The 27,565-nt window shown below is 38.7% G+C and overlaps 1 protein-coding gene across 3 annotated transcripts in view; it reads right to left on the bottom strand.

The window, feature by feature from the left end:
• CADM3 (cell adhesion molecule 3) overlaps nt 1-27,565 on the bottom strand; it is a 1,289,148-nt gene that overhangs the window by 462,909 nt on the left and 798,674 nt on the right. For all 3 annotated transcript variants that reach the window (XM_044059344.1, XM_044059345.1, XM_044059346.1), the window contains exon 6: nt 9,897-10,069. In XM_044059344.1, the coding sequence (XP_043915279.1) occupies nt 9,897-10,069 (173 nt within the window). The remainder of the gene's footprint in view (nt 1-9,896; nt 10,070-27,565) is intronic.

The raw sequence follows: 27,565 nt of genomic DNA, 5'->3' as shown, positions 1-27,565 counted from the left end.
TGAGAGTACAATTGTTGACTTCACTACATCCATGATATTTACCTTCATTGTAGAGTCTCACAGAATTAAAAGCAGAATTAGGGAAAATGGAGCCTTCTGAGTATTCATTATGAAATTACGAAATACCCATAACAAAAAAAAACCTAATTTTGGGTTTTTAACAAGAATAATGACTATGATGGAAATTTAAATGAGAATACAGCAAAGAGACATGGCACTTAAAGTTGTGGTGTGTGTGTGTGTGCATGTGTAAAATGTAGGTCCACGACTAATACTCCATGGCACTACAGTTTAAATGCCCCATAGTGTGTATATTCCGGGGGAGGGGGGTATTACACTTGTAATATCACACAGGTAGATTACCTTGTAGAATTCATGACCTGCGAATTATACAAAGTGAGGTGCACTGCAAGTAAATGAAGTAGTAGTGTGTATGAACATAATTATACAATTAAGAAACAATGTTACAATTCAAGGTCAAGCACTGTAAAGAACGTTAGGGTTTTAAAAAGCTTGTCTTTTATGTACGCAAACAAGTAGAAACATGACTTAGACATAAGGACTTAGAAAATATGCTGGACATTCTTGCCAACTGTCCTGTACTTGTCTAGAAATACAAATTGTAACTTAAAATAACAGTGTGGTATGAAATCATAAGTAGTGCCCTTAAATTACAATTTAGAGAGTTCAGTTTCCTCTTCTTTCCAACTGTCCTTGCAAAACATTAAGTCTAATTATACCATTAGACCCATGCCTGCGCATGTATGCAATACAAGGACTGTCATCAGTGTGCCAAGAAATCAACAGCAGAAAGGCACTCATCAGTTTCAGTCTCTATACTAGTCTCTATACCACAATAGTCATTCCCCTCCACAAGGGTGGACCATCAACTGACCCAGGGAACTCAACAGACCCATTGGTCTAACGAGCCTAATATGCAAAGCCTTAGAATGAATTTTCATAGAAATGATAAGCAAGAACATTGGCAACCTTTAGACAATGGAACAATCCCAGTTTGGCTTTGTTATGGGAAGGTTATGCTTACTTAATCTGGTAGACTTTTTTGAGAAAGTCACCAAGGCAATGGATGAGGATAAAACAGTGCATATTGCATATGCAGACCCGGCCAAGGCATTGATGCAATATCCCACTCAGGCATTGCTGACATGCTCTCTGAGCTAGGAATAAATCCCCATATAACTTGTTGGATTGCCAGCTGACTCACAGGGCCCAAGAAGTCAGGATCCATGAGAAAACCTCCACCAAGAGACCAGTCAACAGTGGAGTACCCCTGAGGTCGGTGCTAGATCTGCTCCTGTTTAGCATCTACTTTTTAGAAGTCAAGGCTACTGTTCAATGCATCTGTCTCACCAAGTTCACAAATGACTGTAAACTGGGAGCTATTACAGATTCCTCCTAAACCACCAACATCTTGCAAGAGGATTTAACAGACAAATGACTGGTGCCAAAGCCATGTCCTAAAACTCAATGCCAAAAAAGCACTATAACGCCCTTTGGGAAACTGTCAACACAAGTTAATTACTTCATCAATAAAACACTCTTTAGTGTCAACCCAATACTAAGGGATCTAGGAACATATGTAGACAACAATATGGACTGTGAACAAAAGACAGCTAAAATAGTAAGAAAATCATTCTATGCCAGCCTACCTATAAGTAAGGGTATGGCATCCCAATCCAGTAAAGTTATAATACCACACTACTCAGTCCTTATCAGACCTATCATTGAGTACAATGCCCCCCCCCCTTTGGTATGCACCTAACCAGACAATTACAACAGTTGGAATGTCCACACAGGTTTCTCACCAGGAGAATTCAGTGCATGAATACCCTGTACTACATTTTTGACCTAGAGGCTCTGTTTCGGTATTCAGTCTAATACAGGCTGTTGAGAGGAGATCTTTGCTTGGCTTACAGGGCTTCCTCAGCCTCAGCCCCGATGGGTCTGTTGCACATGTGCAAACCAAACAGCACCAGTAGCACTATATCTAGGGATGTGAACTTTGCTTGCAACATAAACATAACATGCTGAAGGCACAGATATGTGTCACAAAGGATCCCTGCATAATGGAACAGGCTTGTTAACCATGTAAACAGAGTTAATCCCTGACTCTGTTCAAACATAAGCTTAATAATCGGATGGGAAATCAAAATTTACCCCTGGTCTGGTCCCCATGTCCCTTATAGATGGAGCCCATCAATAAGAAAAGTATTATCTTATCTAAACCCCCCCTCAAAATCACTTAATTACCTCCTTACTAACATACCCTCCCATACAGATGCCCATGAGACCCATGATCCAAATTGGTTTGTGGTCCCTGGCTAGGCTTGTAAGGGCCGTAATGTTTGTTAGCCTAGAAACAGCTTATGATCTTATGAAAATAAGAATTGCTTGACTCCAATAGTTAGTCATGGATGACTGAATATCTCTCTCAATTCCATTTGAGTTGGAGATAGGAAAGATTTTTTGTTTGTTTATTATTATTATCAAGTTACTATAGCTCACCTGGTTGCCATCCAGTTATGTCTCCAGCTCAGTGTTAATGGGAGTAGGATATACCAGCACAATCTGAATAAACTTAGCACAAAGTTATCCTTATGGAAGTTGGAAGCAAGCCTGATTCTCACTATTGCATTGCTAGTTGATAACCAGGGTGGGATTTGAGAAGAGCAAGCAATTTTTAAATAATACCATTTGTGCATTTTAACACCAAGCATGATGGTTTTACATGACTTAACCCTGATGCTTTGCTCTAGGTATAATGTCAGCACGCACCAAGCATGATGGTTTTACATGACTTAACCCTGATGCTTTGCTCTAGGTATAACGTCAGCACACACTGCTTTCCACTACAGTGCTTAAATGGACAGTCATTTCTACAACTCTGTCCCCTTCACACCAGATATGGCCTTGACTTATGTTTTATTGCAGAACTAAGTTGACATTCAGCTGATCCAATTTACAGAACTGCCTTACTACAAATTTGATTGCAGAGATAAGATATGAGCCCATCAGTCTAGACTTGCTGACACATTTTTTGATCACATTGGAGTTTTTTTTTAACTTCTGTGCACTGAATTATGAGTATTACATTGCTGTCCTGAATTTTGGAAAATGTCTTACTGACCACCTTATAATATCATTTTCTAACCTGCATAACATTCTGGTCTTGCTCAGCTGAAGTAACAGTGCTGATATACTTGTAGAATTTTTGGCTTGCCTGTCCTGCTGAGAGGGGAAGGTATTCTGGTATGTGCTGTAAAGTCTCAGTGAAGACTAAGGAAAGGATGAGCAATCCGCTACAATTCTGGGGATGCAGATTATGGAAATACTGTGAATACCATCATTGCAGGGTAGGATTAAAGGTACAAAAAAAAAAAAGAAAAGAAAATCAAGGCAATAGGGTAATTCTATGCTAAGATATCCTGTTCCCCTTTTTGGTTTTGAAATATTAGATCAGGAGTGGTTGAAACAGTTGACTTTGGGAACTTGTTTCTACCAGTTTCCTTTTTGCTTATTGTTTATAGTCACAGCTTAATATAATATGGCTATTCTGCTTACATTTTGGATCATTTCATTACATCTTTTCTTTAACTTATTAAACTCATGTTTTTTAGTGATGGTATCTATAATCATACTGGAAAAGGGAGGAGTCATATTACGTATGCAAATTACATGCTAATTAGCTCTCCTGATTGTTTCTGCCAGATGTACCTACTTTTCAAGAGTCGTTGCCCAAATTTGTGACATTTGCAGGTCTATAGAACTGATGTTTGGCTGTAGGCAATCCAACTGAACTGATTTTAGAATATAAGAAAAGGCCATGTGTAAATGACATGCTAAATGTTAAATATCCATTTGAAAAAAGGGATTTGAAAGGTTATTTTTTTGTGTCTATATTACATTATCATACGATATAAATAGCAAATGCTATTTCATCGTACCTATAATGTCTAAACTACAAAATATCGAACACACGGAACAGCACATTTTTTCCCAGGGAAAAAAAATTTGCTGTTCCGCAAAAAAAAAAAAAAAAGACTTAAAACACAAAGATAAGTGGGGGGGCTTCACCCCCCCAACCCCCTTACTTAAATATACCAACTCCGAGATCACACCATAGTGGAGGAAATGTCAAAGTGCCGAAGACGGCCCACCAAATTTTTTCCCTGGGAAAAAATTTGATGTTCCATGTCTTTGCTATTTTGCCATTTCAACAGTATCGGATCGACTAAATAGCTTTCACTATTTAGTCCATTCAATATGCTAATATAGACCCATTTTTTCAACATGATACATATTTTTAACCATTTCTTCCAGTTATATGTGTTCTGTATTCATTTATGATTTACATCAGTTTGTTTTAATATTCCTGATATACTGTTATACTTAACCATTTGATTTGTACATTGTATAAGTGATTTAAAATTCTCAAGTTGAGTACGGAGAAGCTGTCAGTGACTTGACTTCAACTGGAGCTGGTGAGGCACTCATTTTTGGATTTTATTAAATTTTATATACAACCATGCTGCATATCTTTTCTTATTAATTGCGCATGTGTGGCCAGCTTTACGAACTGCAGGGACCCATTTGGACCATTTTTTATGAGGCATCTCAGCTAAGCCTCCACACATCACACCAACTCTTTTTCTTCACCCAGCAGCCTCTGGGTCATATGATTATTTTATATTAGGTATCAAGCATACATGTTGTTACAATGGAATAAAAAATTAAAACAATGCTATTACTTAATAAATTACCTTTTGTCTAAAATGTGTTAAAACACACATAGGCCATTGGCCTGACTGAACTCTGGGTGTCACCATCTTTGAGAAGTGCTGCAGACACACCAAGTAGACCGTACTACTCTGATGTAAACACATAAAAACATAAAACCTGGTAAAATACTCTTGCTCATCACATTCACCAATTTTGACTTATGTCAGGAGTGCAGAGCAAATGAGTCAGTGGGGGTGGGCTTGATGGTTGTCAATGAGCAATTTCTAAATGCCGTTGTACATCCTTAGCTCATGTTATCCCTTTCACCCTTCATGGCCTTCTGTTTACCTCTTGCACTTGCTCTGTATTGTCTAGTTAGTTTTCATACTTTGTTACAGTCTGTGGGATTCCACAAAACTACTTAAATCTCTTGAACTTTTTTTAACATGTTTTAACGACAACAACAACAACAATCACTGCCAACATAATCTTCGGCCTCCAAAATGCAGCACTGCTCATATACCAGCCCCAGTTATGGTGATTCCAAAATATTTTGCATATATAGCACTTTTATTAATTTAATTATTTGTTAACAATCAGTAAGTGAACTAATGCTTGCAAACCTTTTCTAGCCATATTACAGGCCACAAGTCAACAGTGCAGACTGCATGCAGGGATAATTTAGAGTAGTCAGTAAGCATTAAGTTATAACAGGTAGGAAGGAAACCCACATAGCTATAGGGAGAACATGCAAATCTCACATTGTTTGCTTAGACTTCTATAATGCACAGCACCAAAATCACCTGCTTTGTCCACGCCAACATTTTTGTACTTTATATTTCTGCTTGCCCCCTTCGTCTTTTTGCATGTGACTCTGAAATGACGGTATGCCAACAATACATTTTTGAGTCAGACTGTCTCTCTAATTATTTTTCCTATTTAAGCCAATTTCTATCCACCTCTGCCTCCCACCATTCAACACCCACCCACCTTGTAATTCACTTCTCTGAGATAGTTTTATTCCTATATGTGACTGCAGCAAATGTTACTGTAGGGATTCTGTTGACCTAATTATAAAAGTCTAAGTGATTAGAACTTACCAAATATTATATTTGTTTGTTTTTTTGTTTGTTTGTTTGTTTACAGTTGTCTGCTTTCATATTGGTCAAGAATGATTATTCCACAGCTATTTGTTATAACTGTATTCATTAGCAACCTATTGTGCATCTCATGTCAACAAAAAAAAAATAAAGTAATAGACAGTGGCCTATAGAAGTGACACTGCTCAGACTGCTGTGGCTTATGGAAGTGACACTGCTCAAACTGTTGTGGCTTACAGAAGTGACACTGCTCAGACTGCTGTGGCTTATAGAAGTGACATTGCTCAGACTGCTTCTCCTTCACCACTAAACGTTGTCAAAGGAATTGCCACTATAACATGTCATGATTCAGGCCAGATTTCTGCTGTGTTCTAAAAAATACACCCCAGAGTGCACTTCTAAAATCCTCAAAGTTTTACTACGTACCAAAGTCCCTAAGGAAAACAAAAAAAAACACTAGCTTGTGCATTCTTGATTACAATGTACAACAGCAGAACACAACATCAACATGCCTTGCAGCCTTTGCAGCTATACTTGTTGAAGTAGTGACAGAGCCATGAGCTAATAATGCTATTGCATCTTATGAACTCATCGCTGGATAACAATGCTCCATAAAGGTTTAGCATTCAATATATAATGCAATGGACAGTGAATGCTGACTAAGTCAGTTCATAATTCGTTTGCTAATTTTCTCACCCAATTTCTAAATTTAAGTTAAATCCTTTCTCTGTGTAAGAAACAACACCATAGTTAGTGTGGGAACAAGGGGACAGAGACAGCTAGTGCAAAGTGTTGGAGGGGGTGATCAGCAGAAGCCCATCACTCTTCAGTGCTTTCTGGCAATTGTATGTGCTAAAGCACTTCCCTTGTAGCAGGCATTCAGTCAGAAACTGTAGCACAAGAGAGAGGCTCGTTTTTGCTCTTCATCTTGTCAGAAGATCTTTTTTAGACTTTATTTATTAAGTTTTTTTTCTGTAAACATGAACACAAGCTTTTTTCCCTCTCTTCACATTAAAGTTTAGGAGGGGTGCCAGATTAGGGACAGCTCCATGCACATGATTAGATAGCAACACTTCTGCTAGGAAGAACATCAGAACTTAAGATCATTGTGTAACAAGTTTTTCTCCTTAACATTCTTTAATTTTTGTGTCATTCATGTCTTACACCAGCAATGCTGCTAATTTAGTGATCCCTATAAAATGCTCATTGGACAGTAAATAATTCAAGCACACTTACAATGCCACTGCATTGAAGCTAGTGTACCAGTTATCATCATCGTTAAAGAAATTAGGTTTGGCAACAAACAAAGTTGTCCCGGGGCATCTTCAAGAGGGGTTAGATTGATATATTAGTGGGAGTTAAGTGGGTTGGGGAGATGAAAGGGTTAAATGGAGGGAGGGATGATTGGGAGGAAATGAGGTAAGTGTTGGAAGGGCTTAAGGGGTTTAGACAAGTGTAGGTGGGTAAGTAATCACATTTTGGCGTGAACTTGCTACCCACCCACCCTCCCTTTTTTGTTGGTAGGTTGGTGGGGATTGTGGTTATTTTATCAGTTGGAGTAGGCAGAGAAGAGGAACAGGCTTGCCTTCTTCTTATCCCCCTCTGGTGTCTGGATGTTCATTTCAAGGATTTGGGGAAAGGAAAAAGAGTAGCTGGAGGAAGTTTGCTGAACAGATAAGCAAGCAGAGGTAAGGACACTGCTTGTTTGCTTGGAAGATAATTCAAGGAATGGTGTATGAAGTGAGATGGGGATGCTGCTTCATAAGTAAAGTAAGCAAGTAGAGGTATGGACACTGCTTACTGGTCAGGATGAGTAAGATCATATCACCCTGAATTATTTGACTGGAAGAGTAATTCAATAAATGGGATATGAAGTGAGTCTTGGATGCTGCTTCATAAGTAAATTAAGCGAGCAGAGGTATGGACCCTGCTTACTGGGGCAGGATGAGAAGGTACGCTGTCCTGATTAACATTACAAGGATGTTTATGCTGTGTTTAGAATCAACTGTACTATGTCCAGTTGTAATTAATAAGTGTGGTGGTCAAAGCTATGTTATGGAAGTTTAATAAAGGTTGTCAAATGTCATTCGGTGTGACGTGTTTATTGAAGGGGACCGGGACAACTAAGGTTGTCAGAAGTCAGTCAGCATTGCTTAGGGATACCTGTATGACAAGCACAGACAAAGAGGTACAAATTTGTTTTATACAGTCTATGAGATTCAGTAAAGATAAAACATAGGTCTAATCTATTGATGAAATCTGGTCTAAGTTCTGGGGAGTTCTGCATTATAACGAATTATAAGCTTTAATGAATCAGAACAAATACTGTGTGTCCTGTTACTTTGTTTATTAATTCAGCAGTGACTGCAGCTTCTCACTATCAGAAACAGAAGACTGCTATTTATAAAAAAAGGTACCCAGTAGTGAGAAGATTTCCCAGTGCTCACACTGGCACATTGGATTTTCGTATTTCCTTTTCCTGAAATAAGCCTTTTTTTGCTAAATAGAGCAAAAGTTACAGTTCACAATAGATATTTGATACTCAGGACTGGTAGCAACTGCAAATATAGACAATTTTAATTTTATTTTATAGACACCATTGACTATGCAATATTAAGGACTAGGTATACTATACACCTTCTACCGCTTGAGCTTTAAAATCACCATGTTGAGAGCTTCTATATACATTTCGATCAGCATCTTTCTGAAAGTTTCAGAAACTCTATCAACCAATCTAACATCTTTGAACAATAAATTAGTGAAGGAATTCTCCCTAATGAAAGAAGTAAAGATTTTGCCAGCTGAAAATGTTGCGTGAAATAAACCAAAACATTGTTTGCCAAGTAATGCTGGCTTAGCATGAAATACATATCCTGAGTGGCAGAAGGATTAAACCTTATCTCTTATATTAAAATAGTGAATTAAGACCCCAAAACCAGGCTTTATCATAAATGGGAGAGAAATGGAAATGTTTCAAGCTATCTCTTGCAAGACTACAGTACCAACTCTTAACAAGCATTGAAGAGATATCATAGCAATGTCAGAGTAACTATTAATTAGCAATGCCAGAGTAACTTTTGCTTAGAATTCTCTGCTTAACTATTCTGAGTTTGAAATTACTGCACCTTCACGGTAAGAAAAGCTAAGTTGAGAAGGGGTAAATGGTGCATATGCATGATGTAGTATTAGTTTTGAATTCGGTTTGAATTCAATTTTTTGAATGGCACTGGACTTGCAAGTTTTTGATATTCAGTCACAGAGTCTATTTTTCCAGTTCAGTTCTTACCCGAGTCTCTTTTTGTGCGGTGTCTGCATATCATCCCTGTGCCCATCTTGGATTTTACCATGTGCTCCAGTTTTCTCCTGCAGCCAAACATGTGCTACTGGTGAATTGATGAACATGCAAATTACCTGTTGGTTCATATACTGTGAGTGCCTGTGGGTATGCACACATATATGTGTGGGCCTTGTAATGGCCTAGCACTCTATAAAAGAAGAGATCTTTCCCTGCCTTATATCCACTAAATACCAGAATAGGCTCAGGTTCCCAGGTAACACTTTACTGGATGAGTGGATAACTGAAGAATTATTTTCTTCAGAGAATATTTGCCACTACCACTGACACAAGGGAAGTTTAGCCCTGTATCTTGTTCCAAATACTGTAACTTCCAAGTCTTCACAACACAGAATTGATTACTGTAAACCTCCTCCATCTAAGATTTGGAGGACAATCTGGAGTTGGTAAATATGACACACACATGCTTCACTAACTTGTTTGCTAACTATGTGAACATTTCCTACAGCATATGCCCCCTGTTCTGAACATGCCAAACATCAGATCTCCCTAACCCCTTCCTAAGGGCAAACTCCGATAGCAAATCTATATATTTAGGATGTGCTTTGTTGTTAAGAACAAGCATTCTCAATAAAGTATGTTTTAACTTTTTATACTATCTTAGCATTATAACACACCAGCTCATGGTTTCTTTCATTTAGTTGAATGCAACATATATACATGCATACAAAAATAAACTGGCAACTGGAGAAGGTACTTACCATATACAGTGAGAGAGAATGGGGCTTCCACAGAGCCCATTATGTTAGTAACTTCACAGATGTAAACACCAGCATCTGACTTGTTGAGGGCTGTAAAAGTCAAGATGTTGCCTTCTTGTGTTGTGTGTTGTGGCAGCTCCCCATTTTTCTTCATCCATTTAGTCAGCTGTGGCCTGAACAAACATTTTGGAAATGAAATATAACATTTAGACACAGACCAGAATCACAGCAACATCATTTTACACTTCAAGATTATAAAACTTTTTTTTTCATTGTGCTACCAACTGTCTATTGTCGTATCAAATTTGGACACTATTATAGGTTGCAGTCTTTTGTGTACTTTTATTGCTTAATATGATCATTGACTTGAACAAATGCATGGCAGGTGACCAAGAGTGTTACAGGCTATCAATTCCAACTTTACCTGATAACCAAAAAAGGAGTTCTGCTGCGTGATATATTTGAATCTTGTATAATGTGTTACCTGTTAATAATTTTATTATTTGGTATCATTATCATCACTAACATACTTTAATAGGTTTCTTTAACTATTTGCAGCTAGTAGAGTCTCAGCTCATATCATTACAGATCATCCAACATATTTCATTTTTTCTGGTAGGTCCTTTCCTTATGATCTTCTCTTCAGCTCATTTATTCAAGAGTTTACAGACCTTCCTCACACTTTAATTTCAACATAATTTAGTAGATAGATCTTTAATGCTATTTCCTAAATAGAGTGACATTTCAAGGTGACATCTATACTTGTCAGTCGAAGCTCTCATCTAGTATTTTCTACACCCACACCTCTCATAACAGTACACTAATTACATTTTTCACACCTACTGAAAGCCTAGCTAACAAAAACCAAGGACACTGTTCAATCAGACCCAAAGGCAAATGTCCAGCCTCACCTTTGGGGCCACCTACATTCTTTTTTTCTCCTGCTTTCCTAGATTTTCAATAAATATAATCAAATTCCTTGCCTGCATGCACCCACAGTAGCATGGTTTTACAACACTCACAAAATTGAACAGGAGCATTCAGAATGAGGTATTTTAAAACCTCTCATCAGGTGCATTGTAATTCTTAATTTTAAATTGCTAAGATATCCTCTTGAGTTAGTACTGGCAGGAGAAAAAGAATGTAGGTGGCCCCAAAGGTGAGGCTGGACATTGTGAGATCACTTTTTTTCTGGCTGTGTCTGATGTCATTTGTGCTTTAGTTGGCCAGCTGGAACAAAATGTTTTTTTTTTTTCATTCGTTTATTTTATTGTTACTCTTCAGCTTTAACAGCATTATAGCACTCCGGCACTTAAAGGCGCTATTTTATATTAATAGCTTAACATATGTCTACCTTAAGTAATGATAGACTGCTGAGCAGAAAATGTCATTCCCTAATCTCAGAAAGCATTAACTGGGCTCCCAGTAATCAATAAGAGACCTGCAGAAATATTCATGCATGATACACCAAAGACAAAAACTATTAGTGCCTTCATGTTTATACTGTACCAATAGTTTAAACATACAGTACAGTATCCCAGATAAAACATGACTGTAGTGACAGAGTAATCCTTACTTAGTAATTTATAATATTTTCAGTGCTGTCTGATGCAAGGGTCTTTTATTAGGTTTGGCAGTAAAAGGTTGCTCCGTATAAGGACTTTTTATTGTCAAATAAAAGCAAGGAATATCACAGCACTCAGACATAGGGTTATGATCTGCCCCTGGCTACAATGTACAATATATATATATATATATATATAGTTTCACTTCATAATCTCGAAATGGTGAAATCTCAGATTTCAGCATTGCGAGACCATGAAGCTGAAAATGCAGAATGCCGAAAGTGCATAAGAGCGAATTCGATTATCTCGAATCCGCGCTTATGCATTTCCGGTATGTTACGTGAAGTGTTTGGCTGGTATGGTGTCTGGAATTGAAGGTAAGTGTATGTGTGTGTTTTTGTAAGTTGTATGTGTGGGTAAGGGTAGGGAGGTATAAGTATGAGTGTGAGTGTTGGATTTGTTGGTGTTTGTCTATGTGTGATCTGTATTTGTGTATGAGTGAGTGTAGAATGCCGTGGTGAGATTTTTTTTTTTTTTTTTGCAATGTGCAATCTCGGAGTTGGTATATATAAGCAGTGGGATGTGGGGGGTGCAGGGGGTCTTGCCCCCCATTTTACATGTAGTGTAGGGTTGTGTGGTCTGTGTGCTGTGGGTAGAATGGCATGTGTATTATGTGGTGTATGTATGTTCGTGATTGTGGGTTTTGTGATTGTGAATGGCTCGGGTTCATAGTTTCGAAATGCTGAAATTCGAGATTTCAGCATTTCGAGATTATGAAGTGAAACCATATATATATATATATATATATATATATATATATACACACACACACACACACACACACACACGCACACACACACACACACATGCATATACAGTGGATATAATGTACACACCCTGTTATAATGCCAGATTTTTAAGATATAAAAAAGTGAGACCACAATAAATCATTTCAAAACTTTTCCCACTTTTAATGTGACCTATAACCTGTACAATTCAATTGAAAAACAAACAAATCTGTTAGGGGAAAAAAATATAAAAAATAAAAAAACATACAATAAGCTGCTTGCATAAGTGTGCACTCTCTTAAACTAATACTTTGTTGAAGCACTTTTTGATTTAATTACATCATTTAGTCTTCTTGGGTACACACCTACCATCAATTAAAGAGACTCTGGTTAACCCCAAATAAAGTTCAGCTGTCCTAGTAGGATTTTCCTGGCATTTACTCAGTTGACTGCTACAGCAAAAGGCATGGTTCACAGAGACCTTACAAAGCATCAAAGGGATTTCATTGCTGAAAGGTGTCAGTCAGGAGAAGGATACAAAAAAATTTTCACAGCATTGGATATAACATGGAACACAGTGAAGACAGTAATCAAAAAGTGGAGAAAATATGGGACAACAGTGACATTGCATAGAACTGGATGTCCCTCCAAAACTGATGAAAAGACATGACAAAAAACTGGTCAGGGATGCTGGCTGCCAAGAAACTACAGCAATACTGAAGGAGCTGCAGGAATTTCTGGCAAGTACTTGTCATGTACTACATGTGCCAATAATCTCCCATATTCTCTATATGTCTGGACTATTGAGTAGGGTTGCAAGACGGAAGCCGTTTCTTACATAGAAAAGCATCCAGGCCCAGCTAAAATTTGCAAAACAATACATCAAGTCTCCCAAAAGCATGTGGGAAAATGTATTATGGTCTGATGAGATCAAGGTTAAACTTTTTTAGCCACAATTCCAAACGGTACATTTGGCGCAAAAACAACACTCTGCATCACCAAAAGAACAACATCCCCACGGTGAAGCATGGTGGTGGCAGTATCATGCTTTGGGGTTGCTTTTCTTCAGCTGGAACTGGGGCTTTAGTCAAGGTGAAGGGAATTATGAACAGCTCCAAATACCAGTCACTTTTGGCTCAAAACCTTCAGGCATCTGCTAGAAAGATGAAGATGAAGAGGAATTTCACCTTTCAATATGACAATGACCCCAAGCATACATCCAAATCAACAAAAGAATGGCTTCACCAGAAGAAAATTAAAGTTTTGGAATGGCTCAGCCAGAGCCCCGACCTAAATCCAATACAAAATCTGTGTTGTGAGCTGAAGAGGGCTGTCCACAAGAGATCCCCTTGCAATCTGACAGATTTGGAGTGCTTTTGTAAGGAAGAATGGGCAAAGTTTTGCCAAGTTAAGATGTGTCATGCTGATAGACTTCTACCCAAGAAGTCTGAATGCTGTAATTAAATCAAAAGGTGCTTTGACAAAGTAGTAGTTTAAGAGTGTGCACACTTATGCAACCAGCTTATTGTATGCTTATTTTTTTATACTTTTTCCCCTTAACAGACTTGTTTGTTTTTCAATTGGATTGTACAGGTTATAGGTTACATTAAAAGTGGGAAAAGTTTTGAAATGATTTATTGTGGACTCATTTGCTTATATCACAAAAAAATGTCATTTTAACAGGGGTGTGTACACTTTTTATATCTACTGTATGTATATGTACATATATATATATATATATATATATATATATATATATATATGTGTGTGTGTGTGTGTATGTGTATATATATATATATATATATATATATATATATATATATATATATATATAGGGTCCCTATTAGATCGATGAAAAATCAAAATCTCGAATGGCTTAGAAGTCGAAAATGCCATTCTTCGTAATTGTTATTTTGAGACTGTGGTACAATGATAATCGGAAAATTTGCCCTTTCCTCACTGTAGTGCGATCTCGGAGTTGGAATATATAATTAGCGGGGGGTGTGGGGGTGCAGCCCCCACACAATTGCGATTTCCTGCATTTGCGCTCATGTGATCATTTGAAATTTTGAAATTTCGTCTATATAATATAGACCCTATATATTTCTACACATTTTTTTTAAACATGACACGTCCTGCAATTTTAGGACAAAATATTTCCTAAGTTTCCACTAATAGCTGCATAAAATACTTATTTTGTATCTGAAACACCTTAATATTATATGAAAAAATTCATGTTCTTATTTTGACAAAAAGGTGAAGTCCAAGTCTTTGCACTGGCTATGGATATGGTCTGTCCTACAAAATGTTTTATTTGCATAAAATTGTCCCACTTTCGGCATCTGAAAAGGTGGCAGGTAACAACTGTCATTTTACCAGCACCTTCTGCAATATTACTGTCGCCTTCTCAGCACTCAACCAGTTTTATGTGTCAAATTAATTTTATAGTCTTTACAACAACTGTAATATGCCAAAAACTGATAACAAGAACTAGTGCAATCATAAAGTCCACTTAAGGACGGAACCCGCCTCCACTCTCTACCCAATGGAGAGTACAAATCATAGTATATTATATGGTACATTGCAAAGTCCATGTGATTATGTCAATAATTTCAACACTGGAAGACACCTGTAATTGTATACTGACAATTCAGACATCAGCAACTGACTAATGGATCATTCTGAGCTGCACACCTCCTAACTCTGGACATTTCCTCTACTATATTTTAATCTGTGCGATTTCTTCTTCTCTTTGGGATCCCTAACCTCTCAAGCTCAAGCCTATTTCATTGATATGGCTACTAATTTTCATAGTGGCTAAACTATACATAGTATCCCTCCTCTCATGGACTGTTGCTTACTGGGATAACTCAGTAAACTGTAAATTCCACAGTTGAAAGTGTTGCCTAATGGAGCTGCCTGCAATTTATCTTCTCAAGGGCCAGAGTTTAATGCAGAAGAGCTGTTCTGTAGAACACTAAAGGAGAAAGTCTGCTCCTCATATACAGTTATCAGAGGAAGCATGTGTATTTTACAGTTATTAACAGAAGAAAGCTGACCTATCAGACACAGACAATCTACAGAAATAGAATCCCAGACTGGCCTGTTGCATTCTGTCAGGGTCTTCTCTACCAACACATACCAGTTAAATCATTTCTTATATACCTGCCTTTCAGCACTTCACCTCCATTGCTTTTTCAGCTTGTATATTACAGCTGAAATGTAACCAGCTGCTAGAAACAAATACCTATGTACATTATTCTTATTTATGTCTTAAATGTCATATGCTTAGTGACCTAACTGTAAATTTTGTTACAAAAATAGTTACAATTCACCACATTTAGTCTGTTTCAGAAGAACCAAAGATACAAGTCAGTGTAATAAAAGTATATGTTGTATACCTTAGGAGGGTATTGCAAAGGTGGTCATGTCTTTCCAAAGCATCTTCTCCTTTATCAGATGAGCTAATCTTCAGCACACAGAGACATCGACTTAAAAGCCTATGCTGAAATCAAATACCCAACCTATCTTTCTAGAATCTGAGCATTTGAATACTACTTGGATTCAATTTCTGAACAAATAAATAATGACATAAAAAACAAAAACATTGCTAACACACAAAGGGTTGAAAGTGACATAATTCACCGTGTAAAACGTATTCATCTTTTGATTTATAGACTTCTCTTCCTAATTCACTCCTGATGAATGACCATTTCCCACTTGCTTTACGGATCATAAACTAGCAGAGTGTTACTACTGGAATAATAGACAATGGGCATCACTGTGAATCTCTCTTGATTTAACTACTGCTAATGTATGCTTGGTCATAGTATGTCATCCTAGGAAAAACTCACTTGCATATTATAAATGCCAGATGACCTTCAAGCTGTCCTGTACCTCTTAAAATGTTAATGAGTTTAGAACTTAGAGGGAAAATGACAAGGTAAAAAAACAGAGCATGCCTTGCATTCATGGAGAATTCAGGTACATGTCCCTCCTCCTGTGATTACATAGGAAATTCACTCAAATTCCTTGTAAAAAGCATGCAGCATGCTGCATTTCCTGCTGTAATCCCATGACTCATCAGTGGAAGCCCCAGAATTTCAAAGAAAAAAGTCTAAAAATACAGGAGAAAAACAAATGGGAAGCATCACTCTCCTTAAATTTTTTTTTTTTTTTTTTTTTTGAGGAGAGGCAGGTCCCCCTGCAGCCCCTGAACACACACACACACACACACACACACATCTAACGTGATTGCCCTCTCTCTCTCTCTCTCTCTCTCTATGTGTGCATATATATATATAGATATAAATATATCTTATTTATATATATATATATATATATATATATATATATATATATATATATATACACACACACACACACACACACACACACACACACACAAAACATTCCAAACATTCCAATTCAGAGATTGTATTACTGCAGAGAAAAGAACATTTTCTGAGAAACAGCAATCTCAATATAGGAGTCCACATTTTTACTTATTCTGTTCTCTCTATTCTGGGACTCACACTGTAGAATCTTGGAATATCAAACAGTTGCTAACATAGTGCTGTATCAGACTTGATGTTTTCCACAAAGGCTGATAAAAAGAAATTATGTACTTACCATAACGTTCCTTGTTTGTAGTCCATCTCACCTACAGCTTTTACTAGCTCGAGGCTAACCCCTATCCAATGGTGCCTCACGGCAATTCCCCAGATCTTGTTTGCAAGAAAGCAATAAGAACCTAATAGTTATGAAACTATACATATGATTGTGTACATACCAACAAACATTGTGTAACATTATCCATGCCATGTGGACAACAACTACAACCAGGTCAGACAGCATAAGTATATTCCACCAGATCCTCCAGGAACAAGAAGGGGGCAGGAGGGAGGGATGCAAGAATGTAGGTGAGATGGACTACAAACATGGAACGTTATGGTAAGTACATAACTTCTTTATGTTATGTAGTCCTATCTCCCCGTAATTCTTGCTGGATGGGACAGCGTCTTTAGCACCTTTATCCCTTGTGGCTCAAGCGAAGAGACTCTTCAGCACAGTGGACCCAAAGGAAGACCTGTCCCGGGAGGCCAATTCCAATTTGTAATGAGTAACAAAGGTATGTGGTCTTGCCCAAGTAGCTGCTGCACAAATAGTATAAATTGGGAGCCTAGATCTAAAGGCACATGAAGGTTATACTGCCCTTGTAGAATGGCCTTTAACTTTGTTGGGTAACTGTTTGCCAGCAGTCTGATAAGCAAAGGAAATGCAATCTGAAAGCCATTTGAAAGGGTAACCTTAGAAACAGGCAAACCTTTATTTTTGTCTGAAAAGGAAACAAATAATTGATCTAATTTTCTAAATTCTTTAGTCCTGTGTAGATAAAACCTGAGAATTCTGTGGATATCCAACTGGTGTAGCCTGTATTCAGATTTATTAGAATGATTTGGAAAAAACACTGGTAGCTCAATAGTAGTGTTAAGATTATGTTCTGAACATACCTTGGGAAGAAAGGAAGGGTTAGTCCTAAGTGTGACTCTATCCTTGTGGAAAACAATGTAAGGAGGTTGAATAGTAAGAGCTTGCAATGCTGAGTCTCTCCTAGCAGAGGTTATGGCTACTAAGAATAGTGTTTTCCAAGATAATAATTTCAGCTGTGATGAAGAACAGGGATCAAAGGGGGAAGAAATTAGGTATGTGAGAACTAAGTTTAGGTCCCAGGGTTCTGGTAGCTGTTTGATTGGAGGCCTGAGATGGAGAACTCCCTTCAAAAATGTTTTGCACAAAGAGTGGGACATGATGGGATTTCTCATGTAGCCAAAATGGTAATTAGAAATGGCAACTAAGTGAACTCTAACTGTAGCAGCCACAGCTCCTTCATGAAAGATGGGCACAAGGAAGGACAAAATAGATTCTATAGGAGCTGTATAGGGATCTAAGCCATTGTTTACAGCCCAAATAGAGAACCTTTGCCATTTGCTGGAGTATAACTTCCTAGTGTAAGGCTTGTGGGAAGAAATCAGAATGTGTTTGAATGAAGGTGAAAGGGAAATGCACATGGCTATAAGTGGAACTGGAGCAGCCACTATGTCAATTTTAGAGTGTGGATGGTAGGATGGAACTGCCCCAATTGATGAATAACGAGGTCTGGAGATGGTTCCAGAATCCATGGTTCCTTCATGAGGTAGGGCTACAGGAAGGGAAACCAGACTTGATGAGGCCAATAAGGAGCAATGAAGATCAGGGTGCTCCTCAACTGTTTCGATTTCTGTATTACCTTTGGAATAAGAGGAAAAGGTGGGAAGGCATAAAGGAGCCAATCGTGGACTACAGTATCTCTGGGTGACATCCCCAGATGGGGAATTAGGGGAAAGTAGCTGCTGCATTTGGTGTTCAGGTGTGTGGCAAATAGGTTGCAGCAAGGCTGGCCCCATCTGTGAAAGATCTCTTTCGCAACTTCTGCATTCAGGGACCATTCGTGAGGCATGAGTATTGCTCGACTGAGTTTGTCTGCTATCACATTGGACTTCCCAGGGATGTGCATTGCTTCCAGAAAGCATTGAGTGTCCATCACCCATTTCCAAATTCTTAAGGCCTCTCATCAAAGTGGGTAAGATCTGGTTCCCCCTTGATTGTTTATGTACCATGCAACAGACATGTTGTCTGACTGAATTGCAACTGTCCCGGTGGGAAGAGAGCTGTGAAGTGCTTGCAATGCATATAGCACCACTCTCATCTCCAGAATATTGATATGCAAGTGGTTCTCATGGTTCTGCCAAGTACTTTGGACTGTCATTCCAGGATAATGCCCCCCACCCTATCTGGGAGGCATTCGTGGTCAAAACTGCCTTTTCTTGAGGAGGAAGAAGAGGGTGACCTAAGAGAAGTTGTTCCGTATGCGACCACCATGTCAGATCCTTCTTGCAGGTGTTTGTGATAAGAATCTGATGAGAGAGGAGAAGATCCTGCATTGACCATTGGGCAAATAATTGCCACTGAAGTACTCTCATGTGCAGATGGGCTAGAGGAACTAATAGAATGGAGGAAGCCATAGTCCCTAGGACTTGAAGGACTACCGTGGCCTGAACTTTGTGACTGTTTACCAAGGATCTGACTTGGCTGCGTAATGATTCTACTCTTTTTGGTGTTAGTCTTGCTGACATGGTGGTTGAGTCTACTTCTGAGCCTAAGAATATAATGTGCTGCAATGGAGATAAGGCTGATTTTTTCAGGTTGACTGTGATGCCTAAACTGGCATACAAGGATAGAGTCTAGTCCCTGGTTCTGATGAGTTGATGCTTGGTGGTAGCAGTGAGGAGCCAGTCGTCTAGGTACAGAAACACCTGGAATCCTTGACATCTCAGGTGAGCCATTACCACTGCCATGCATTTGGTGAACACTCTGGGGGCTGTAGTGAGGCCAAAGGGCAGTGTTCGAAACTGAAAATGACTGGCTCCCAGCCGGAAGTGTAAGTGTCTTCTGGAGCGCCTGTCCATTTTGATGTGGTAGTATGCATCCCGAAGATCTATTGAGTACATCCCAACTGTCTTTCCCGATAAAAGGGAATATCAACTGCAGAGTGATCATTTGGAACTTTGATTTCTTTATGGACTTGTTGAGTCTGCTGAGATATAGAATTGATCTCCAGTCCCCTGTCTTTTTTGGAACTAAAAAGAATCGAGAGTAAGTTCCGGATCCTATTTGCTCTGTGGGGACTTCTTAGATGATTCTTTTTTGCAGCAATGAGATGACCTCTTATGTAGTACAGTCTAGTTGAATGGTTGGCACGTTTGGGAGAGACCGGTTTACTGGGGGATCAGAAACAAAGGGGATTAGATAACCTCTGGATACTATGGTCTGTACCCAACGATCTCATGAAATGTTTAGCCAGGCACTTGGGTACAGTGATAGACAACCCCCGACTGCCTCCAAAGATGGACAGTTGGGCAACTCCTCAGGGGCGATGGAAGGGATGATCCGAGAAGGTTTCTCTATCTCCCTGGTGTTGCAGACCTCCTCTGCCATGAGGACAGCGTCTTCCATTATATCCTCCCCCTCAGCCCCAAGGGGAGGGTTGACCTTGTGCTTGAGGGAAACCTTTTTGGGATTTACGGAACCACATTTTCCCTCTTGTATTGCCCTTGGGATAGGGTCTAGATGTAAGAGAGAAACGGACTCCAATAGCAGATAAGGTTTTCCCTTCCTGCTCGTACCTGGTCAAGGTCTCTTTCACCTGACGTCCAAAAAGAGATGAACCATCAAAGGGGATGTTGGTGAGGGAAGACTTAAAGGATTCCGTGAAGCTGCAAAGATGCATCCAAGAATGTCTCCTGAGAGAGATTCTTGCTGCGGCTGCCCTACTCGCTCCATCTGCTGCATATGATAGCCTATTGGAAGAGTTAGCTATTGATGTAAGGGTGGAGAGCTATGCAGAAACCTTATCCATGGATCCTGGAGCTACTGAACCCTGAAGGGTATCTCCCAACTCCTTCAGGAGATCCCTCTGAAGTCGAGTGAAATGGGTAAGTTAATTCAGTGATCTTAGAGTAACTGCCGCTGAAGAAAAGGTACGCTTCCCATACCTATCCATTGTCCTGGACTCCTTGTTAGGAGGATGGATATTAGAAGATGTTTCAGACAACTCTTTCTTGGTGGCCACTGCTACCACCATAGCATCAACAGGAACTCCTTTGGAAAGGAAGGACTTATCTTCCGATGCAGTCGTGAATTTGTTTGGCCTCCTTGGAACAGGCTCCACTGAGTCTGGGGAGGTCCAGGCTTTCCGTGATATGACCCCTAAGAGCTGGTCATAAGGAGGTGTCACCCAGGAGGTGGAAGGTTGGGAACCAAAGGCCTCAAGATACACTGATTCATCCTCAGTAGGCTTAGAGGTCTTCCAGTCATTCCTCTGTCTAAGGATTTATACGATGTCAGAAAAAGAGACATCCTCAGAGGGGGATCTAGGGGACCCTTCTGATTCCTCCAAATCAGTGTCAGATGTGACAGACTTAGGTGAGTCAACATGCTTCCTCTTACAGAGTCTCTTCCAAGGGAGCTCTCCAGTGGGATAATCTTGGGAGGTCTCAGAAGAGGGGACATCTCCAATGAGGGCTGCTTGAGTCTCTGGTTCCCTACGCTGTGGGGGTGGCAGGGGGAAGAGGTTGCTGCCTGCTGCTGGTGGGACACAGGTTCCAAAGGTATGGCTTTTGCAGAGGATAAAGCCTTCTTTGTTGCTTTGAAAGCCTCCCCCCCCCACTCCGAAGAAGACCTCCACTCTGAGGAGATGGATGGTCGGCTCTGAGCAAGGGAGAATGGCTCCAAAGCAGATGTGGGAACCGAGCTGAGTCGAGCCGAAGCACCAAGAGGGAGGTAAGTTCCAAAGAAAACCCAAGGTGACTATCCCCCTTGGAGTCGACTCGAGAGCGTCGGCTCCCAGATCCCTTGGCTCCTGACTGAGCCACTGAGGATAGAGTTATCAGTTCTGAGGAAGCAGGGAGAATCCTTGGAACCGACGGATCCAACACCAAAGAACCTGAAGTGATTGGCTCAGAGAGTGAAGCCGTCAGAGGAGGAGCAGTTGTTTGCAAAAGGGTTGGCTCCAAAGCCTTTGGGTCCGGAGGGGCCAATTTATTTGCCAGAGCTGGGTCAGAAATCAGCCTCTTCACCACCCACTCGATGTCCTCATCTGAGTGTGTCCTGCAGGATCGGGTGGAGACAGAAGGAGATCTTCTCCTCTCCAAAATAGCAGATCTCAAAGTACGTGAGACAGGGTCAATGTTAAGTAATTGTCTCGGTACTGAAGGCTGTTTCGGCACCGAAGAGACCGACGGTACCAATAGAGAAAAAGCGGAATCATAGCCAGAACTCCTTGGTTCCGACGCTTTAGACTTTTTCAACGGCTTCGAAACTGGAGCCAAAGATTTACGTTTAGAAGTCTTAAGAGCTGTCTGACCAAGTTCCAGCTGTTCCTGGAAGAAACTGGTCATAAGACACCTATCAATCAATTTACGTTTTCTCTCATTCAAAACTCTGGTACTGAAGGCATGGCAAAATGCACAGGGCTCTTGCAAGTGAGCTTCACCTAAACAGTACACACAACTAGTGTGACTGTCTGTCAAAGACATCTTTTCTGAACATTTATCACATTTTGTAAACCCCGAAGGGCGATGGTCCTTGTGTTCTCTGTCATTTTCCTTAGACATGCTAACAGGAACAAACTAAGAATCTATCTAGAAATATGCCAACACTAACTATACTAAATTACTATCTACTGATAACAATACAGACAAGAACAATAAGCTAGAGAAGGGAAAGATCCTATATTTATATATATTTTTATTGATTTTTTTTTTTTTATATATATATGAAACATCCAGGGAGGAAAGGCCCTCTAACTTAAATGGGCAACTACGGCCCTCTAACTGAAACAGGCCGTACAATCCTATGGGGGAAATAGGGGTCAAACACTCAGTACAATCACACAACAAGCTAGAGACTAAAAGTAGTCACGATAAGGAAAAAAAAAGAGAGCAGAAAAAAGCAAGATTTAATAAATAAATCTTTTACTTAGCCAATGAGCCAGTAAGGAGACAACCTCGAAGCTTTTGTGGCAAACAAGATCTGGGGAATTGCTGTGAGGCACCATGGGATAGGGGTTAGCCTTCAGCCAGTAAAAGTTCTCGAGCTTTAGTATCGGCCGAGTCGGAGCTGAATATCGGCTCCGAACCCATCCAGCAAGAATTATGGCGAGATAGGACTATATAACATAACTAAAATTACCATGTACAAAAACCTTAGTGGTAAAGCTTTACATAGAAGTCCCTTTAAGCATCTTTTATACATGACATCACATACATACATCACTGCTGTCCCAACTGGATAGGCACTGATTGCTGAAGTCTAAAATGAATTACATCTTCAAAGAAAACATATTTTTTGTGATAAAACATATTTTGAATAGACAACTGTCCTTGTGCATAACTTTTGATTGGCCTGAACAAGAAAATATAAATAACATTGTCACATTAGGTGAAAATGAGCAAATATAATCAGTTAAGCAAGGAGGGCTGTTTGTAATCCCTGGGACATTCTAGTCACAGGAAAGGATGTGTATGTATCATATACTCCATGCATTCTGCTCTATTTTATTCTATTCTATTATTTCTGCATTCATTTTTTAAACTAATATTTTCGATTTCATATTTATATTTATATAGTATTGTATTAATCTATTGCTGTTACAATGTTTATACTGATTTTTTTTTTCTTGTATGCATGCTTATTACTTATATGTTTGTTGTGTTTTCATCCTAGGCTGAGCTTATAATTGGTTGTGGATAATCACGGTTTTAATCCAGTGAACAAATGTACATAAATAAATAAAATGCATCTTTTTCCCCTGCCTTCTACCAACAATCAGCCCTATTATAGCATCATAAATACCATGCCATACCCCACCTCTTTTCCATGTGGCTCAACAGCTAGCATACTTGCTTTAATTGCTGGAAGTTCTGAAATTTGAGAGGATTTTCCCACACCTAGTGCTTGTATTCATTTGTGAATACTGGCACTGCAAAGGCATTATGCTTCATTCCTGATTGTGTTGCCTTTTGTATTCGGCAGTAAATCAGGATCCCATCTGCCTGACTTGGAGGGGGGGGGGTGGCTTAGATAGGTATAAAACATTTCACTGAACTTATAAAAAGCTCTAGCTACAATACGTGTGATTCTATTGGTTTGGTGTATGTTGTGACCTGTAAGAAGTGTCCAGCCCTCTATGTGGTAAAACTGAGAGAGTATTACAGAGAAGGATATACAAACATACTAGAGACATAAGTAATAAAAATCCAAATAATGCTCTTTCCAAGCATACACTTTACTGTCCCACAGCCACATTCTCATTTTTCATGCTAGAGGAGATCCCCCAAGATATCAGGGGTGGTCTGTGGGAGGCCAGGTTTGAATACAGGTTATATTGGAGACCTATAGACTCGCAGGACTTAATGAGAATGTGTCTCTAGTACCAGTTTTAAAATTAAGAGCAGCTAGATGATTTTTATGTCAGTGTTTTGCAATCATTTTTTTATTAAGACTGTTTTTAAAATTTAATCAGGATTTTTGGACATGTTTTAATACACACAACATTTAGTATTTTTATATATTTTATATGTATATATTTTTTAGTAAGATTTGAATATTGATTTTATAGCTGACTTTATTAGTACCTGTTTTATGATTTTCCTTTCAGAATCAAAGCTTTTTTGTACCATATAGCTTTAAACTTTTAAAATGCTTTTATTGATTGAATAAGGTTAATTATTTAATGACAACTAGTGTGATATTGTATAAATAGTTTTTTTTTTGTTTTTCCTGTGTTGCATCTGATGAAATATCTTGACAAAAATGTATATGAAATGTGGAGTTAATGTGGCTATAGAAGCTTTTTGTGTCTTACATTAATAAAATCACTCTTGGTGTGTGTGCTTCAGTGAACCTTGGCATTTTTGGATTATTTTCCATAAATATGCTTTCCATATTTATTTGTACTACTTTCTTTGTCGCATGTTCTGTACACTGTACCATTTTTTCAGTCCTTGGGCACAAATGCAGAAGTTTCCTCAGTTTTAAATGCAAGAACTGGTTTTCCTCATAACATTTATAAGCATGAACCCTTTGAGTAACAGTTTATTTAAATGCAAATGTTATAAAATTCTTAGTATCTCCAAACTTGAGAAAAATTTTTCAATTTTTTTACCTCATATGTTATCTCAGCACAAATCCGTTTATAGTTCTACTATATAATACTTATTCATTACTGCCTCATATGATTGCTTTCTTATCAAAAGCATTTTGCAATATTCACATTCCAAGTCATTATTTTCTGTACTCCTTAATTCACTTTCTGAAACAAAACATACATTGCCCCTTTCTTGGCTTTTTATGTTCCAAAAAATGTTGTACGTATTAACATTCTACAAAGGAAAACTTTTTTATTATGCTTTTATTACCAAAAAGAGATGCATGGAAGCCAGCTTAATTATAGGGTTAGTCAACCACAGTCCATCCATTTCTAATGATTATGCAATGCATCAATATTTATGTGATTCAATCTAGGATGTAATAGAAAACAAAATATTACACCTAATGATCTTTTCCTTTTACTAATAGGAAACAGAATTGCGTCCAAAATAAGACATTTTTTTAAATAACACTGAATCAAAAATACCTTTTTTTCTGAAAGTTAGTTGGAAGGTTTTTCAAAATTCTTGCAACATAGTATCCCATTGTTTTAATGCCATATCCCTTCATTTAAATATTGCTTTAAAATTTCTGCCTCTGTACATGTAAAATAAATGATGCCATTTCTTAGTATGAAGCCTTGGTATTACTCTTTACTTAACAGAAAACCTACCAAAGCTACTAGAATTCTACTTTATTATTTTCCTAACCCAAATTCAGTTTTTCATTATTAGCACAAAGTTTACACACACACACACACACACACACACACACACACACACACACACACACACACACACACACACACACACACACACACACACACACACATACACACATACCTTTCCCTCCCTCTCTCTTTATACATATATATATATATATATATATATATATATATATATATATATATATACATATATATATATATATATATATATATATATATATATATATATATATATATATATACATATATATATTTATAAACAACTATAGGGTCTACTTCAGGTGCTCATGTGCTAGTAGCTGGTGACACAACTGCTTGCTGACATTTTCTCAAAAAAGCCAATGCTTAAACTACCAATAGCCTGATGTTCCACGTCTACATAGCCCACCCCTTATCCAATCCTATACATTTTAATAGCCCTAGAACCTAAGCCCTAAACTAAAAGATCCCATCCAGTTCCCATCCTAACTCCTTGGTCCATTACCCTACTCTACCTTCCAAATCCTAAAGTCCCTTATCACCCCCTAAATCTAAAACTCTAGCCTCCTTCCCTAAATCAAAATTCCCTGATGGTTTCCTAAACTTGAAGCTCCCTTCCTGCTCCCTAAGCCTAAAGCCACCCTTCTCACTCCCTAATTCTAAAATCTATCTCCCTAATCCTAACCCTCCTTATAGCTGCTTTCCTGAACTCATAATAGATTTTGTGAACGCCCACACAAGCTACTAGGCACTTGTGTCCCTGGCTTCAAGTCAATGTTTTTTGAGAGCAATGGGTGTACTTAAAAATATTTAAACACTCAAACATCAAAATCTCTAACATCAACACAAAAAAAATCAAAAGGTTGACAGTAAACTGTTTATGCTCTGAAGCACAACTTTGGATTATGCAATTAAAAAATTGCAGTCTCCCAAAATCCCATGCTAATTATATATATTCCAACTCCAGGACTGCAGAATACAAGTGAAAGTGCATAGTTCCATAGTGCCAGTAATGTAGCACACTCAGACAAATGTCATCATCTGTTTTGTCTACTAAACTGTGTCAACAAAAGTTTGACATACTTAATAGCTCCCATAAATATATAAAGGTACAAACTCATATGTTAGCCAGTGGATAGCCAACTGGCTCACTGACAGGATGCAGCAAGTTAGAATTGATGAGTCCTCTACAAAGAGGCCAGTCACAAGTGGAAACCCTCGGGGATCAGTCCTTGCACCGCTTCTTTTTGACATTTACTTCTCTGAAGTCAAGGCCAATGTCAGTGGTCTCTGGCTGACTAAATTTGCAGATGATTGCAAATTAGGAGCTGCCATTGAATCCCATATTGACACAAATGTTCTCCAGGAGGGGTTGACACAGACAAACAACTGGTGTCAGAGCCATGGACTAAAACTACATGTCAAAAAATTCATAACAGTTTCCTTTGGGAAGTCACCAAACCCAGGTAACTATCATATTGACAACACACCCCTTAGAGTTGACCCAGTAGTCAGGGACTTAGGGACACACATATATAGTAATGTAGCCTTTGACCATCATGTGTCTATAGAGGTGAGGAAATCATTCTATGTTGTGTAACGTAAGGGTATGGCATCTAAGTCCAGGGAAGTCATTGTTCCGCTGTATTCAGCATTCATCAGACCTATCCCCGAGTACAGTGCTCCCTTTAGTATTTACCTAACCAGGCATATGCAATAATTGGAATGTCCACAGAGGTTCCTCAGTAAAAGAATATAGGGCTTAAGTAAAATGTCCTATGCAGACTGCCTCAAGGCTCTATCCATGTATTCTGTCTCCTATAGGCTTTTGAGGGGAGATCTGTGCCTGACCTACAGGCC

This window comes from Protopterus annectens, chromosome 17.part0, assembly GCF_019279795.1.
Source record: "Protopterus annectens isolate FY-2018-M chromosome 17.part0, PAN1.0, whole genome shotgun sequence".
Taxonomy (NCBI): Eukaryota; Metazoa; Chordata; order Ceratodontiformes; family Protopteridae; genus Protopterus; species Protopterus annectens.
Note: the sequence above shows the minus strand (reverse complement) of the source record. Positions and strands in the feature narration are given on the sequence as shown.